Source organism: Cydia pomonella, chromosome 2, assembly GCF_033807575.1.
Source record: "Cydia pomonella isolate Wapato2018A chromosome 2, ilCydPomo1, whole genome shotgun sequence".
NCBI lineage: Eukaryota > Metazoa > Arthropoda > Insecta > Lepidoptera > Tortricidae > Cydia > Cydia pomonella.
This window is the reverse complement of record NC_084704.1, coordinates 16,424,816-16,439,450: the sequence shown is the minus strand read 5'-3', so window position 1 is coordinate 16,439,450 and position 14,635 is coordinate 16,424,816. Positions and strand designations below refer to the sequence as shown.

The window sequence follows — 14,635 nt, the reverse complement described above, 5'->3', positions numbered from 1 at the left end:
TCTCTCTAGCCTCATAGTCTTTAATCGTCCATTAAGCAAATGACCTTTTTGTCTACGGTAAGCGTGTAGTCCAAAGTCTTCATTGATAACTTTTTTTAGGGAGCCTCTCTTCACAGACGTCTGTATTGCCAACAACTTTTGCTTCCGGACGGGGTTTCTTGCAATTCTCGCCTTCTCTGCCTTTATTAGAGCTGGGGTTCGAACGGTGCGTGGTCTTCCAGATCTCTTGCGGTCATCGAAGCTCTGAGTACTATTGTATCTATTAATTGTGCGATAAACAAATTGTTTGTTGATTTTTAGGTTTTCAAGCAACTTCAAAATCATGTTTGGCGGGTGCCCACATTTGTGCAACGCAATTACTGCGATACGATTCTCTTTTAGACCCCAATTCATTATAGATACGACGAGATAGTGTTATGTGTGGTATATAATTATAGCTCACAAATTCACCACATTATGTAATTTTTTATTTTTTCGGTAGCATTAATTTGTTTTAACGGAAATAAAGAGGTTGCAAATCGAGTAACAGAACTTAGTAACCAACTAGGTAATTATTTTAAAAATGAATCCTAATAAAAAAATAAAAAAATACCTGATAAATATGACCTCGGTCTCTTTAAAGCAAGAGTGAATAGGCTACTACTGAACCGGTGAGCTCCATCTTAGGCCCTGTCTTCACTTTCCATCAGGTGTGACTAGAGCCAATCGCCGATCAATTTTTAATTAAAAAAAAAAAATTTGATCGAATTGTTGTTTTCATACGCCCCTATATATAATATCATCGAAATCGCTAGAGCTGTTTTTGAAATATTATAAAAAATATGCAAAGATATCTGGAAAAATATGGTGCAGGATTATTTGCCGCTACTGCATACTTTGAGCTACTGTCAACACCCCTATTATGTAAATAGTGCCAAAATTACAGCAGATAAAGTAATTAATTAGAATGTAAGGCTTTTCTACATACAGTAAGTACAAACACGTTCGTCCATGAGCTTTAAGCAAATGGCAAAGAGCAACCGCCCGTAGATCAAGGACACAAATCTGATATTAGACTTAAACTGACCAAAAACCATGGATGCAAAATAAAGAACTAGAGACTGATGTTTATAAAAATAAAGCAAAATAAAACTCTTATAATTTCATAAACAAGAAACTATACCCAGTTCTTTTGTAGTGCAATAAGTAATATTACTGACTTTACTTTAAAGAAACAAAATTAAGTTGGTAGGAAGGTAAGTGTTTGCAACTCTATCAAAGATATTCTTCCCGATCAGATGAGGCAAAGAGTTAATTCTATTAGAGTGACAAAGGCAAGTTGTTTAACAATAAAACGATGCAGACGATATCTGAAGTGAGATCCGTATCTCGCTACCACAGAACTAAGAAGAACTTAACACAAGAAATATGCAGCTTACACAACAATATATTTTAAGTACGCTAAGGCCCATTTATGACCCATAAGGTTAAGTAAGAATTTTTGTAAAGCTGCTCAAAGGACTTATACAAACTCATCGTCTAAATAATAGACGGAATATAGTACCTAAGTATTTAATTTCTCATTAACAGTAACAGCTAATCTTTTAAACCACTTGATTTACATTCTAGATAGATACTACCTACCTGGTCCTAAGCTTTACGTAATTGTCACTGAAATCAGAGAACAGGGATTTGTATTTGAGCTTAACAATGGGTGAAATAGAATCTGTTTACCTAGTAATATTTTTAATTCTTGGCTCAGACAGCTTTGTAACCACAAATTTAATCTGCAAAGAGGTTGTTTATCCTAAAAAGGTTTAGTTTATCTTACACCATCTTAAGACATTTTTCAAACAGAATTAAAAACCTTCTAATCTTCCTTAACTCTTAGTCATATCAACGATAACCAAACACAATAACTGACGATTATCTCTCGCTAATCATCTGCAAGCAAATTTGAACTTAATCAAGTAACGTTAAAGTTTAAATTTGGTGTCATTTAATCTAGCACAGGGTCGGACGGTCAACGAAATGTTTCTAATAATTAGTTATCATCGATCATCGGAGCTTGGATACATTAATAAAGATATTAAATGCCTTTAGCGTTTCAGCAACAAACAAAATTGAACCATTTTACGAAAGTTTAAAGCCTTTATTAGTACATTAAAGAGTCAGGTGGGCGGTAAGATCAAAGACGGCGGTATCCGTTGTGCATTAAGGGCAAAACCAATCATGTGACAGCTACAGCGGCGCGCGCACAGTCTGGAGACAAATAGAGAAAAAAATCTGTACACAGTCATTTTGTGGAGATAACTTTATACCTATGCAAAATGATCTGTTATTGAGCAGGGGGGTTCTTTTTCAGTGCAAAATGTAATTTGTAGCACCATACACACAGTGCATTGGCGCAAGGTGCTTAATACCTGCTTAGAGTCTGATAACAGCTTAAACTAACGGGCAGAACCGCTTACTTAAATTACATATAAACAAATGGAAAATATCATATACAACTGCTACTGAGTAAGACCTACCCGGCTACCTAGCCTGATGTCATTAAATATTTACAAATAATAAGATTCTTTCTCAATGTCTTCATCAAACCACAGTTGCTTGAGCCTACCGGTCCAAATCTGTCAACATATAATTGCATTATAATGTATGTCTCCAATTACTATTTGTCGTAGGCCCCGACGTCATGCCGTCCGTCATCCGTCATCCCCCATTCCGTCATTCCGTCATCGAACTCTGTAATTGGTTTTATAATCCGGTATTGACATGTGACGGGTTGTGTCCAAACCTTTTTGTATGTCCAACTGTTTAATAATAAATTAGGTATGTTTGTCTGCTGGTATTTTTAATGAATTTGCTTAATACTTACATATGTGAGTTGTTTTGCTTGCAATGTCGCCGAGAACTGTATTTTTTATTTCTCATACTCTGAAAGTGGGACTTTGTTGTTCTAATGAAGTGTGCGGAAAGTGATACTTTTCTGCACTGGAGCATTCTACATTCCGGGTACGTTTTTTTATACTGTAAGCAATTACAATTTAGTTTTAAATGATTGGACAATTTCCATTCTGATATTTAACGCCCCATTCCATAATAAATAATCATACTTTTACCAAAATTGTTAATTGAAAGTACCCTTAAGAAGTAGGTAAATATTATGTAAGTTTATACTTCGTCATATTTTTTTAAATACACATGTATTTTACTTTCCTCGTATTCGAAATTAAAAGTAGATTGTTTATCTCGGGTGAAAGGCACCATTTCTGGTGAGGTATTTTGGCCTACCTTAAATACCTGAATTGCCTCGACAGAAATGAATCCTTGGTTAACAATCTACTACCTATATAACAGATTTGAATGATTCACGGTTGGTTTCACTACAATCAAACCAATATAAAAGGTAATCACGGTTTTTATCCCGGTCGATTTAAGTGTAGTGAATCTACTATATAATGTCAATCAACACAGCAAAGGAATTGTGCGTGTAGTATGATCCTATTTGTACAAATATTTCAAGATTAAGGGAAAGCCCCATACAATATTTGCAATTTAAATGAGTACTAAAAGAAGCCACTTAGTATTGGCCAATAACTACGACTGATCCAAAGATGTTATATCTTAACACGTTCTCTCCGGTGAGGGTCAAAAGATATGCAAAATATGGTTAATAATTACGAGATACTTGCCGCAACGAAAGGTGGATATTATATTGTTATATAGTGTTAAATTATGTGTTAGGCGTAATATTGTATATATATCCATATGACGGGTTATCTCAAGTAATAGGTCCTATAAAAGAGTGACATGTTTCATTGTGAATCAGAAATTCATCATCATCGACGACTGGCGACTAACATGTGAGTAAGATCAAATACGATAGTTGAAATAATAAAAAAATAATAGGTATAATAAATACCCAGCAAAGCAAAATACCTAAAGGAATACAGACCCTTTAGGGTTTGAATTTTAGGCTATATTGTAGCGACAGATTTTAAGCAATTTTGTGATAATAAATTAAATATAGTAAGTCTTGAACATCTTAGGTAACGAAAGCAAAGCCATGGGCTTAGCACTAGTTACATTGATGTAAATTAGATCCACTCCACTGTCAACGAAAATATTACCTTACCCAAACGAAACAGAGTCAACAATAGTATGAGGATATCCAATAAAGATATAGTAATGATTATAAATATTTGCAACCGGATTGACGTTGATACGTCTTAATTGCCGCAATAACTCGAAAAGGACAACATTTAAATATTATCATAAAATATTGAGTCATAATCATAATAGCGACGGAATGAGAGAACCGATCATTATTTGGTAGTCGTTTAAGGGTTCCGTATCCAAAATGCTAAAAAGAAACATTTATAGTTTTAAAATTATGGTCATGGAACGTGGGGCTTGTATTAACAAAATTCAAATATACCTATACCTTTTTTAGTAAATAACATAATATTATTATTTAAGCATCTACGTGAACGAAATTACACCTTTCATATTTAGATGCTGATTGGATTTCTCGGTTTCGCTGAACGAAGCACTTTTAAAAAAAGTCAGTAGTTAATACTTGCCCCGTGTTGGAGGCAAATATTAACAATGAACGGGTAAGAGTTAACATTTAGTTTACTGTTTAAAATAATGATTTTAAGTAAAAAATTAAACTCATCAGCATCACATATTCTTTTATTTTTAATGTATATTATTACATGTTTACATGTCAGAAAAAAATAATAAAATGTGGTCTTCACTTAGAGAATAATTAATTTCTACCACAGGCAATCAATCAGACTTAAGAAAGTTTAATATCGTTTTAAGATTGTACGATATTTCTATTTGTATCACAATATGTTTTAGACGATGAAGAATGAATGATTTTTCATACATAAATAAAATTTATAAAATAATTGTGCATAAATTGAACAAAACATAACGCAGTCATAATAGTTCACTAAATATATATTGGATATAATATAATAATCCACATTCAGTAAACTAAATAGGTAATAAAAACTTAAAAATCACGAGAATGTTCGCTCATCTGTATTTTCGTACCCATTTACCATATCGCCCATATCTATCTACACAAAACGGCGGTCGGCGGACAACCGGAGTGCGACGGCTTGTTCGTTAGCATAGCCCGAAGTTATAATCTTGAAGTTCTTACTTTGTCGGATAAAGTTTAGTAGCTAGAAGCTTGTGAATACCTACCCTTTTTAGGTTTAAAATATTATTCGCAAATACATATATCTTTAGGAGTAGTATTGTTATCGACTTGTTACTTTTTTTAATTAAAAGTAAGCATTGTTTACCACGATGTCGAAATTCGGGAGAGGTTCTTGTTATTTGAATACATATTTTTGTTACCTTAATTCAAAAAAAAAAAAAAAACAAAATAGTTTATTTGGTATCTATTTGAATTTAAACAATATTGGTAATGGATACCTCCTGGTAAGTATAGCAATACTTGTGTTAGGAGGTACCGCTCCTTCCTTACAATTTACAACCAAATTTTAATTGATAAGTACCATTACCCATATGTATAAATTAAAAAGACATCTCAATCAAAAATATGGGAACGAATCTTTCCACATATCTACAAAAACTGTACACGACCAACGCCCTCATACGAGTACTACTCATTAATAAAAAACCCTAACTTAATTCACGATTTATCCTTATTAAAGTGTCCAAGCGATAACAGTAGAATAAAACCTATTTCTATGTAAATGAGAATTCCCCCCTCCCACCCCACTCCCTCTTGATCGGCGTCTTTCATCTGTCAACGTTTTGACATCTTTTCATATCCACCGACAATTACACCGTTACCACTTTACAGCCGCTCACATCAACCTTTATGACTCATAATATAAGGATCACATTGAATAGTTCTGAATGTAAATAATACTAATTCCAGGTATGACACAGCTACTTTATAATTACACTTGTGTTAAACACTATTACTCGTGTCTTAAGGGTGAATTTGGTATATATTTGGTAGTAATCAATTCACTGCCCCATACCATGGATTCCTGTTTGGTTAAAGGAAATAATATGTCAATTTGATAGAAGTATTGTATGAATTTGCCGGATCATTATTCGAAATATGTTCGATTGTATTTATTGAAACGAAGATAGGCAAGTCATAAATTATGATGTATTTATGCAAAACATTGCTTAATAACTATCCAAAGTAATAGCATGTAGTTTAAAGTCAAAGTGTTACTGATTGTAGAAGAGTTTGTCAAGTTTAAGAAAAACTCGTGCTTAAAATTTCACTTAAAATTTATATGGAAAGTCTGGTTCATTATTGCTGGCAATTTGAAAATTGTATGTCGAGCATTATTCCAATTTCGACCCGAGAATTATTTCGTGTCATTATTTTAAATATACGGTTTTTATTGTGGGCTCAGCTAACAACCCAGTAACAAATGGTTTCAGTTATATTTTTATAATGAAGCCTAGTTCTCGTACGATTGTTTACACTTTACTAGAATTCCAAGTTTAACTGCTTAAAGTTCTTCATGGGATGATCATAGAAGCATACAAAAGTTTAAATCATAGTTTCAAGTAATAAAAACCGGCCAAGAGCATGTCGGGCCATGCTCAGTGTAGGGTTCCATAGTTACTCTTCCGTCACAATAAGCTAAACTGGAGCTTAAACTATAGTAAATTGTTAACCAAGGGATGAAAACGCGAGTTAAACAAATAGGCAAATATGCATAATCAGTACCTAATTAAAGTCTTTTTACTATGAAGGGGAAACTTTTTGCGATAACTCAAAAACAGCTAAACTGATCATGTCGGCTATAGTTTTCATTTAAAATCTTTCTTAAGCTCTACTTCCACGATTTTTTTTATATTTTTAGGACCTATGGTTCAAAAGTTAGAGTGGGAGGGACACATTTTTTTTTTCTTTCGGAGCGATTATCTCAGAATATATTCACTTTATCAAAAAATGTTTGTTGAAGACCCCTATTAGTTTTGAAAGCCCTTTCCAACGACACCCCACACTGTAGGGTTGAAGCAGAAAAAAAATTCACCCCCACTTTACGTGTAGGGGAGGTACCCTCAAAAAAAATTATTATTTTGATTTTATTGTACGACTTAGTCGGCTTTATTGATTTATATATCCATGCCGAATTTCAGCTTTCTCGCACTAACGACCACGGAGCAAAGCCTCGGACAGACAGACAGACAGACGGACATGGCGAAACTATAAGGGTTCCTAGTTGACTACGGAACCCTAAAAAGACTAACAGGAAAGTAGCATATAAGCAACTGATATCCCTTAACCCTCAGTATTCCTATGACACCAGTAAAATAGTATTTTGTTCTATCAATATTTATGCCTAAATATCATTTTTTGTACAAGCTTTTATCGCTGACTGTAGGTACTTTTCTTTCCACAAATAACTAATACTCATCGAGACAATTCTAAAAACCCCAAACACAATTAGGTTACGTTGTTTTATCACAGAGTTCCTATGGCCACCTCCTGTCTCCATCGTCAGATCATCTCGATGGTACCATAATATTGCATTGTCACCCGACTTACATATGTATGCAAATTTTCAGCTTCATCGGAAACCGGGAAGTGGGTCAAATTTAACTTGCAAGATTTGATTACAAACAGACAACGGTCAGGTGAAAGTAAATAAAAGCTTGTAAAAAACATTATTCTCGATACAAAAAGGGTTTGGGAGAATGAGTTATGTACGGTTCAGGGAGATTTTATCCTAAATAACATTTGTACGCGTGATCAGAAAGAGTTAAACAACTATTAAAATAAAGCCTAACGACTTACCTACTAGGGGAAACTTGCCTAATAATTCGTACCCCCTAAGAGAAAATGCTAATCATCATGAAATATGCCTAAGAAAGAACTTTCAGGCGATGTTTCAAAGATCTTTATTTATTCAGCAATCAACGATAGTAACAATTTTAACTTAAATTTTAATAATTTCAGAGATATTTTTTTAAGTAGAAAAGGTATGATTTAGGCTTGAGTAATCCTTAATCGTATCAGTATATTCCCATATCGTACACAGTCAGTCAGATATCCCTATAGCAAACTGGAGATCCTACGATTAATATCAATATCATAGTCACAGCAATTGACATACATAAGTAATAGTACTCGTAATTAATATTGTTGAACTAATGGAATCATCTGAGATATAAAATGAATCAATAATCACAAAAATAAAATTACGAGCACTTTTGTCAACTCCAGCACAAAGTTTGTGAATCCAGGTTTCACACTGTGTGCACTATATCATGTCATCTTGAAGAAAATACCGGTATGTCGGTATGAAATATGACAAAGTGATAAGTACGAATTAGGCACAAGATAACTAAAGGTATCAAATTTGCCGTGAAACAAAATAACTGCCAGGCTGGCTTGTAAGTTCTGGGCGTCTAGTAATTTAAAAAGTAAATAAGTATGTACATAATTTAGAACGATACTTCTAAGTTACATAAATCAGCATGAACAAAATTGAAAACCTTATGTATCAACGAAAACTTGCACCGCCACTGCAGTTTCACGAAACCAGAACTTGATAGGGTACAATTTAAGAACAAGTACGATTTAGGAAAGCTTCCCCTACCTTTAAGTTTACCAATTCTAAAACCTTTCAGATTGTCCCTCATATAGTCCTTGTTTCGATAGCTGTCTATTATTTCTACTACTATTCGTTTGTATTCACTTAAAAACGATATTTGTACAAAGTAAATAACAATATAACCAACAACAAACGAACAAACGAACGCCGAAAACAACAAAAAAAAATTGTTAATATAGAATCTAAATCATAATCGTTCCTCGGTATTTAGGAAGGGCTGAATGTCACACTTAACCCTGCATATTAAGTAGTTAGTGCTCATGCTAGTGATAACTTGATCAGCATGGGTGCGCACCTCAATTCTCTACGGTTGTCCAATGTCTTACAATAATATAAAGTATATTGTTTATAATCCAAAACTTGTTTGTTTAGTACACATTTGTGTTACGCTGTGTTACCTACGTTGTTCACGATAAATTGCCCCCAAAATTAAAATTACGTCGAAAAACCTTCAAGCCACAGAAATACCCTAAAGGGAAATAATAAAAAGTACAAAATTAAGATTAAGTAGTTTTTCTGAATCTGGATCAGCTTTGTAATTCCCATTATTCTCTTTTGACATCAAAATTAATTAAGATTTCAATAAAAAAAATGCACGATACACACGCTTCAAAGCCAACTGCAATGCAACTATTTATGTAGCTACTGATTTCCTGGGGTTGTTAAGTAACCAGAAAAGTTGACAGACATTATAATGAAAAAAATATTAAATATCCCCTTGTGATGCTGTTTTTAGTTAATAGACCATTGATGTAAAAAATAAGTACAGGTCCCAGTTTCCAGCTTAAACCCGGAATGGACCAGTACGGCTACCACCAGTTTGACACTGGCATATTCGCTAGTGTGTGTAGCTTTTTTTTCTGTGCATCTCGCTCATACTCGCATATTAGTGCAAGCGAGATGTATAAAAAGTAAGTTACGCAGACGCTAAGTCAGCGTGGTAAGGCTACAGATCTATTTTTCCCTAATACTTACATGTTTTTACATCAAAGAGGTGTTAGTCAATTTGAAGTGTATGTTAGCCACGGCAGGTGCTACCGTTAATGGAAGACGTTGCAGTTATGCCATTGTGTCCGTCTGTCCGCTATGATCGATGAGTGGGCGGCAGCGGCCTGCGCCCGCGCCGGGCCCGTGCCGTTTTCGGGTGCGTATGCATTTATACTTGAGGAGATGGTTTGTATAGTTTTTTTGGCTTTGTCATTCTCATTAGACAATAAGAAAAATCAATTCAGCCACAGTACGGAGCCATAAAAATAGCTGAAAGTTCCATAAATGGTTAAAACAACTGTTTTTAAATTATTGAACAGAAAATAACTATTTAATCTATGTTCAATGATAAATAATCGCATCGGATGTAGTTATCCTACCACAATTGTTATAAAATAAAGACTAACTCTGCAGTGATAAAAATGCTACATTGTTTAAAGGAAAACAAAACGAACCCTGAGCCATTACAAGAAAAACATGGTCACCATAGCAGATAAGGACACTGTTCCATTGCTGGCGAGCGATGGTGAGATAGCGCCCCCTGGAGTTAACACATAATTACATAACTTAATTTAAGCTCGCCCATGCGGGAAACTTAATTGAGTTATACCCCAAATAACATGTAAGACAGTTACAGAAACTGTTTGTGGCAATGCTCAGTTTTTATTCTCATTATGAACACGTTAAGGACGTGTCACAGCAAAAGGTGATCACGAATATACATAAGATGCAAATAGAATGCAATACAATACAGTAAACTACTGTTACCACTACTTTTTAGGGTTCCGTAGCCAAATGGCAAAATACGGAACCCTTATAGATTCGTCATGTCCGTCTGTCTGTCCGTTTATGTCACAGCCATTTTTTTCCGAAACTATAAAAACTATACTGTTCAAACTTGGTAAGTAGATGTATTCTATGAACCGCATTAAGATTTTCACACAAAAATAGAAAAAATAAAACAATACATTTTAGGGGTTCCCCATACTTAGAACTGAAACTCAAAATTTTTTTTTCATCAAACCCATACGTGTCTATATCCAACCCATAGTATCTATGGATAAGTCTTCAAAAATGATATTGAGGTTTCTAATATCATTTTTTGCTAAACTGAATAGTTTTCGCGAGAGACACTTCCAAAGTGGTAAAATGTGTGTGTCCCCCCTGTAACTTCTAAAATAAGAGAATGATAAAACTAAAAAAAATATGTGATGTACATTACCATGCAAACTTCCACTGAAAATTGGTTTGAACGAGATCTAGTAAGTAGTTTTTTTTTATACGTAATAAATGGTACGGAACCCTTCATGGGCGTGTCCGACTCGCACTTGGCCGCTTTTTAATAAAAGGAACCAATAGAACCCCGTCTGTCGATTGCCTATTAATTAAACGGATGAATCCTACCTAGATTATCACATAAATATGAATGATCAGTAATCAGTTATTTATTTGCTAAAGTATGGTAGAAAAGGTCATGCATATTTGAAAGTAGAACTACATGTTTGTTTGCTCCATAATTAGATAATTATTTAATGATAAATCTGTAACATATCATCATTATTTCTAGCCGGTTTTTGGCCAGTTGCTGATGTGGAGTTCGCTCATTGGGTTCAGTTCATTCGTTTCTAAATTGAAACTATGATGCATATAAGTTGATCAAGTAAACTCTTATAAGTTACGAAGCCACGGGTCGCCAGACAAACAAACAAGTGGAACAAGTGCAGTCTGATCACCGTGCGCAAGCGACGCGTGCCGAGCGACCCTCGCGCCAGCGGTCACCAACATTATAGGCCATCGCAGCAACAACAAACTTGGACTATTATATTATCCAACAGGTTATACCCAAATAGTCCACAACTTTCAGGAAGATTTGTAACATCATTATAAATCACTTTCCCTTCAGTTTTGGCACAGAATTTAAACTCTTGGATTTGCACTCTCCTGCGTGAAAATTAAAATTCTGTTTGATGGATATCCCACAACCGCAATATTAAACACCGAAAACTCAAAATCTACACACAAACAGAAAAAGCGCCTGAGGAAAAATGGGTCATGTGTTTTTCAGTTTGGGTTTATTTTACGGTACATACGGTACGGTACGGTACGGTATTTAGTCACCTCCAATAGTTTACGGGGTATATATATAAAGGTCATACTGAGCTACTTTTACTATCGCACCACCCCGAAATCGCGAAAAAAAATTGACTGTTTCATACATATTGGCTGTCTGACCTTGACATTTTCTATGGAAGAGTAAATTGTTTTTTCGCGATTTCGGGGTTGGTTCCATAGTAAAATTTATATATATAACCTATATATTCAACCCGCAAATTATTGCAGGTGACTAAATAAATAACCTGTATATTATCTTTGACAGAAAATAGGTAATTGCACAATTAAAACTCCAAGTATATACTCTCAATATGACTGAGAAATATAGGTTGTTTTTAGTTTTTAAGTCTAGTTATTATATATAATATTAAATAATGTTTACTTCATTCGAATGAATATTTTTAAGTAGGTGGCTTGTTTTTTTCTTTACTTTGATTGTATTGTATGACATTATGACATTGATAAGTCAGTTATTTAATAGACTTACCTTTAATATTGCTGATTAACAAATCGAAGGAGGAGCACGCTTACATGTCATAGCGAAATAACAAAGGCCTAGCACAACTAGCCGCTTATTGACACACATCACACATCAGGTGCTTGCTGCACAACGCTGTAAAAAATAAAAAGAGGTAAATAGAAGTAGTTGCTTGTCTACTTATAAACACGCGCATTTACTTGCTCATATTTTTCTCGTGAAAAAGTTTATGAACAACTCACCGCTGGTGGCAGAATGTGGAGCGCCCCTGTTGCGCCCGAGCGGCAATTGCTACCAGATTATCCAATCAGGACTTTCTCTGCAGCTGCGACCCTGTTAGCCTCTTGCACAGCTGATAACATTTCACAGCGCGGTCATAACCATATCTTTTAAAAGGAGTAATCAGGAGTCTGATAAAAAAATATTGCAATTTGGAATTGTGCGACATATTTAATGTGATAACTTAATACAACCATAATATAAGTATCAATCATTTTGAATGAAAGCCATGGCGGAATAAAATGGAGCTTATTCCTTAGTAGTACAACTACTAAAGTTGTTATCCTTCAAAAAAAAATCAAAGTCGGGGTTTGATGATAAGATTCTTTTTGGCAACCCTGAGCGAGGATGTTTACGCTGCAATATTTTTTGCTTGCATTTGTTCGGAAACTCTGTCATTTTTCTATTGCTTGAAATTTCACATTCATGTTCAAAATTATAATTAGATGAACGCTCCTTGCAAGCTTCGTGATATCGCGAGGCGGATTTAAAGGAATAGGGAATGAAGTTTTTGGAGTCATCTACAATATTTTTAACGCATTCTCTTTTGTTGCAGCATTTTGAGCTAGAAAAAATTGGATACTTTATACCTATAGGATGTGAAGGAATACAGTCCAAAATCACGTCCTTAATGCCTTCATTGTAGATGTTCTTCCGAGATATTTTTTCGGGAATTATGATATCGGGCCGTTCGGTCTTATTTATATCTTTGTGGTAAAAAGGATAGCGGACGTATTTTATATCTGAATAGTGGCATCTAGCCGATTGGCACCTTTGATCAATCTGCATCACGCTGCGATCAGGTATTGACCTACTTTCAACAAGGAACGAGCGTCGACTGATTGGAAACCAACCAGCTGTGGTGTCAGAAGCCATAACTGAAGCTTCGGATGTAGTGCAGGCGGCAACCGGAGGTAACTGCGCACCACAGCTTGCATCAACTGAGTTTCGCGTCATTGTACCTTGATCACGGAATGTCATAATATTGCAATCAACACGGTTCTTCCATGTGGGGTTTAATTCAGGTCTACATTCAGAACTTTGGACTTCTGATATATCGTCTTCTACGTCTTGGACGGGAGTTTCATGATAATTCTGTTTTGCGGATGGTTCTAATAAACGATTCCATTCAATTCGCGAATTGGAAAAAGTAGTAAAAACTTGGTGATGTGTCATAGAACTCATAGAATTTAAGTGAGAAGTCTCTAATTTGGGCGCTTCAGTACTGAATGTAGGGCCCAGGCAATGAGAACTAATTTTTCTTGACTTTTGCAGCACTAGGTTACTGCATTTTTGTACCGCTGCTTTGTCCTGCGAAAAAAATAACTTTTTCTCCAGAAGGTTTGGTATCTGATTAATATCATGGGATATTTCCCTCGCTTCAGCAAATTCGTCGTATTTATAAATCATGATGTGAATCTTAAAGCTATTTTTGTATTTAAGTCATTTTTTTGTTGTGACGTTACTGACGTTCCGGTTACCCGTTTTGTATTTTTCTCTATGATACAACACGTTAAGAAATGAACTCACCTTTTTGATTAAAACAGCTGACGCAACGGAAGCACCCAGTTGATCGCGAACCACTTCAAATCATAACCTCGTGACAACAAGGAATTGAGTAACAAATTTCCTTACAAAGTTAAAGTTGCGGCCACCAAAGTTGTAACTCTGAGCTTCTCATTCAAAACAGGTTGTAAATCTACCGCACATATAAATTGGAAATAATGTCACCAATCCAGTGTACGCTGGCCTTCCTCACTGCTCTGGTAGAGGGGAGTTATAGATTCAATTGGCGAGACCAGCGCGTGTCTTGAGACGGCAGATGCGGACAATTGGCCGAGTCAAAGATCAGAGGAAGTGGAGGCAGCTGGGGCGCGCGTGCGCGAGCCGTCACCGCGACGCATTTGATTCAAGCTGTTGCCATGAAGAAACAAATTGCATTGTTGATGACCAATTGGAAACAGAGAATTGTCAGTGTTATTGTTTTACCTTCTCAGTCTCAGTTTTTAACCTGTTCAAAAAGCAAAAACCGGTTCCATAGTTTCCCATCCGTTACAAAAAGCAGCCTTAAACGAGATTGATAATAAATAATTAGCAAAAGGGCTCATGGGCGCAAGGGCTTCGCTCGTCTTTTTACAAGCTTCTATTTAACTAGCCCTGA

The 14,635-nt window shown here is 35.2% G+C and overlaps 1 protein-coding gene across 1 annotated transcript; it reads right to left on the bottom strand.

Moving 5' to 3' along the window:
* Window positions 1-12,625: 12,625 nt before the first annotated feature.
* On the bottom strand, window positions 12,626-14,237 carry LOC133534515 (uncharacterized). Its single transcript, XM_061873673.1, has one exon. The coding sequence runs from the start codon at window positions 13,882-13,884 to the stop codon at window positions 12,724-12,726; it is 1,161 nt and encodes a 386-aa protein (XP_061729657.1). The 5' UTR covers window positions 13,885-14,237; the 3' UTR covers window positions 12,626-12,723.
* Between the last annotated feature and the right edge of the window lie 398 nt (window positions 14,238-14,635).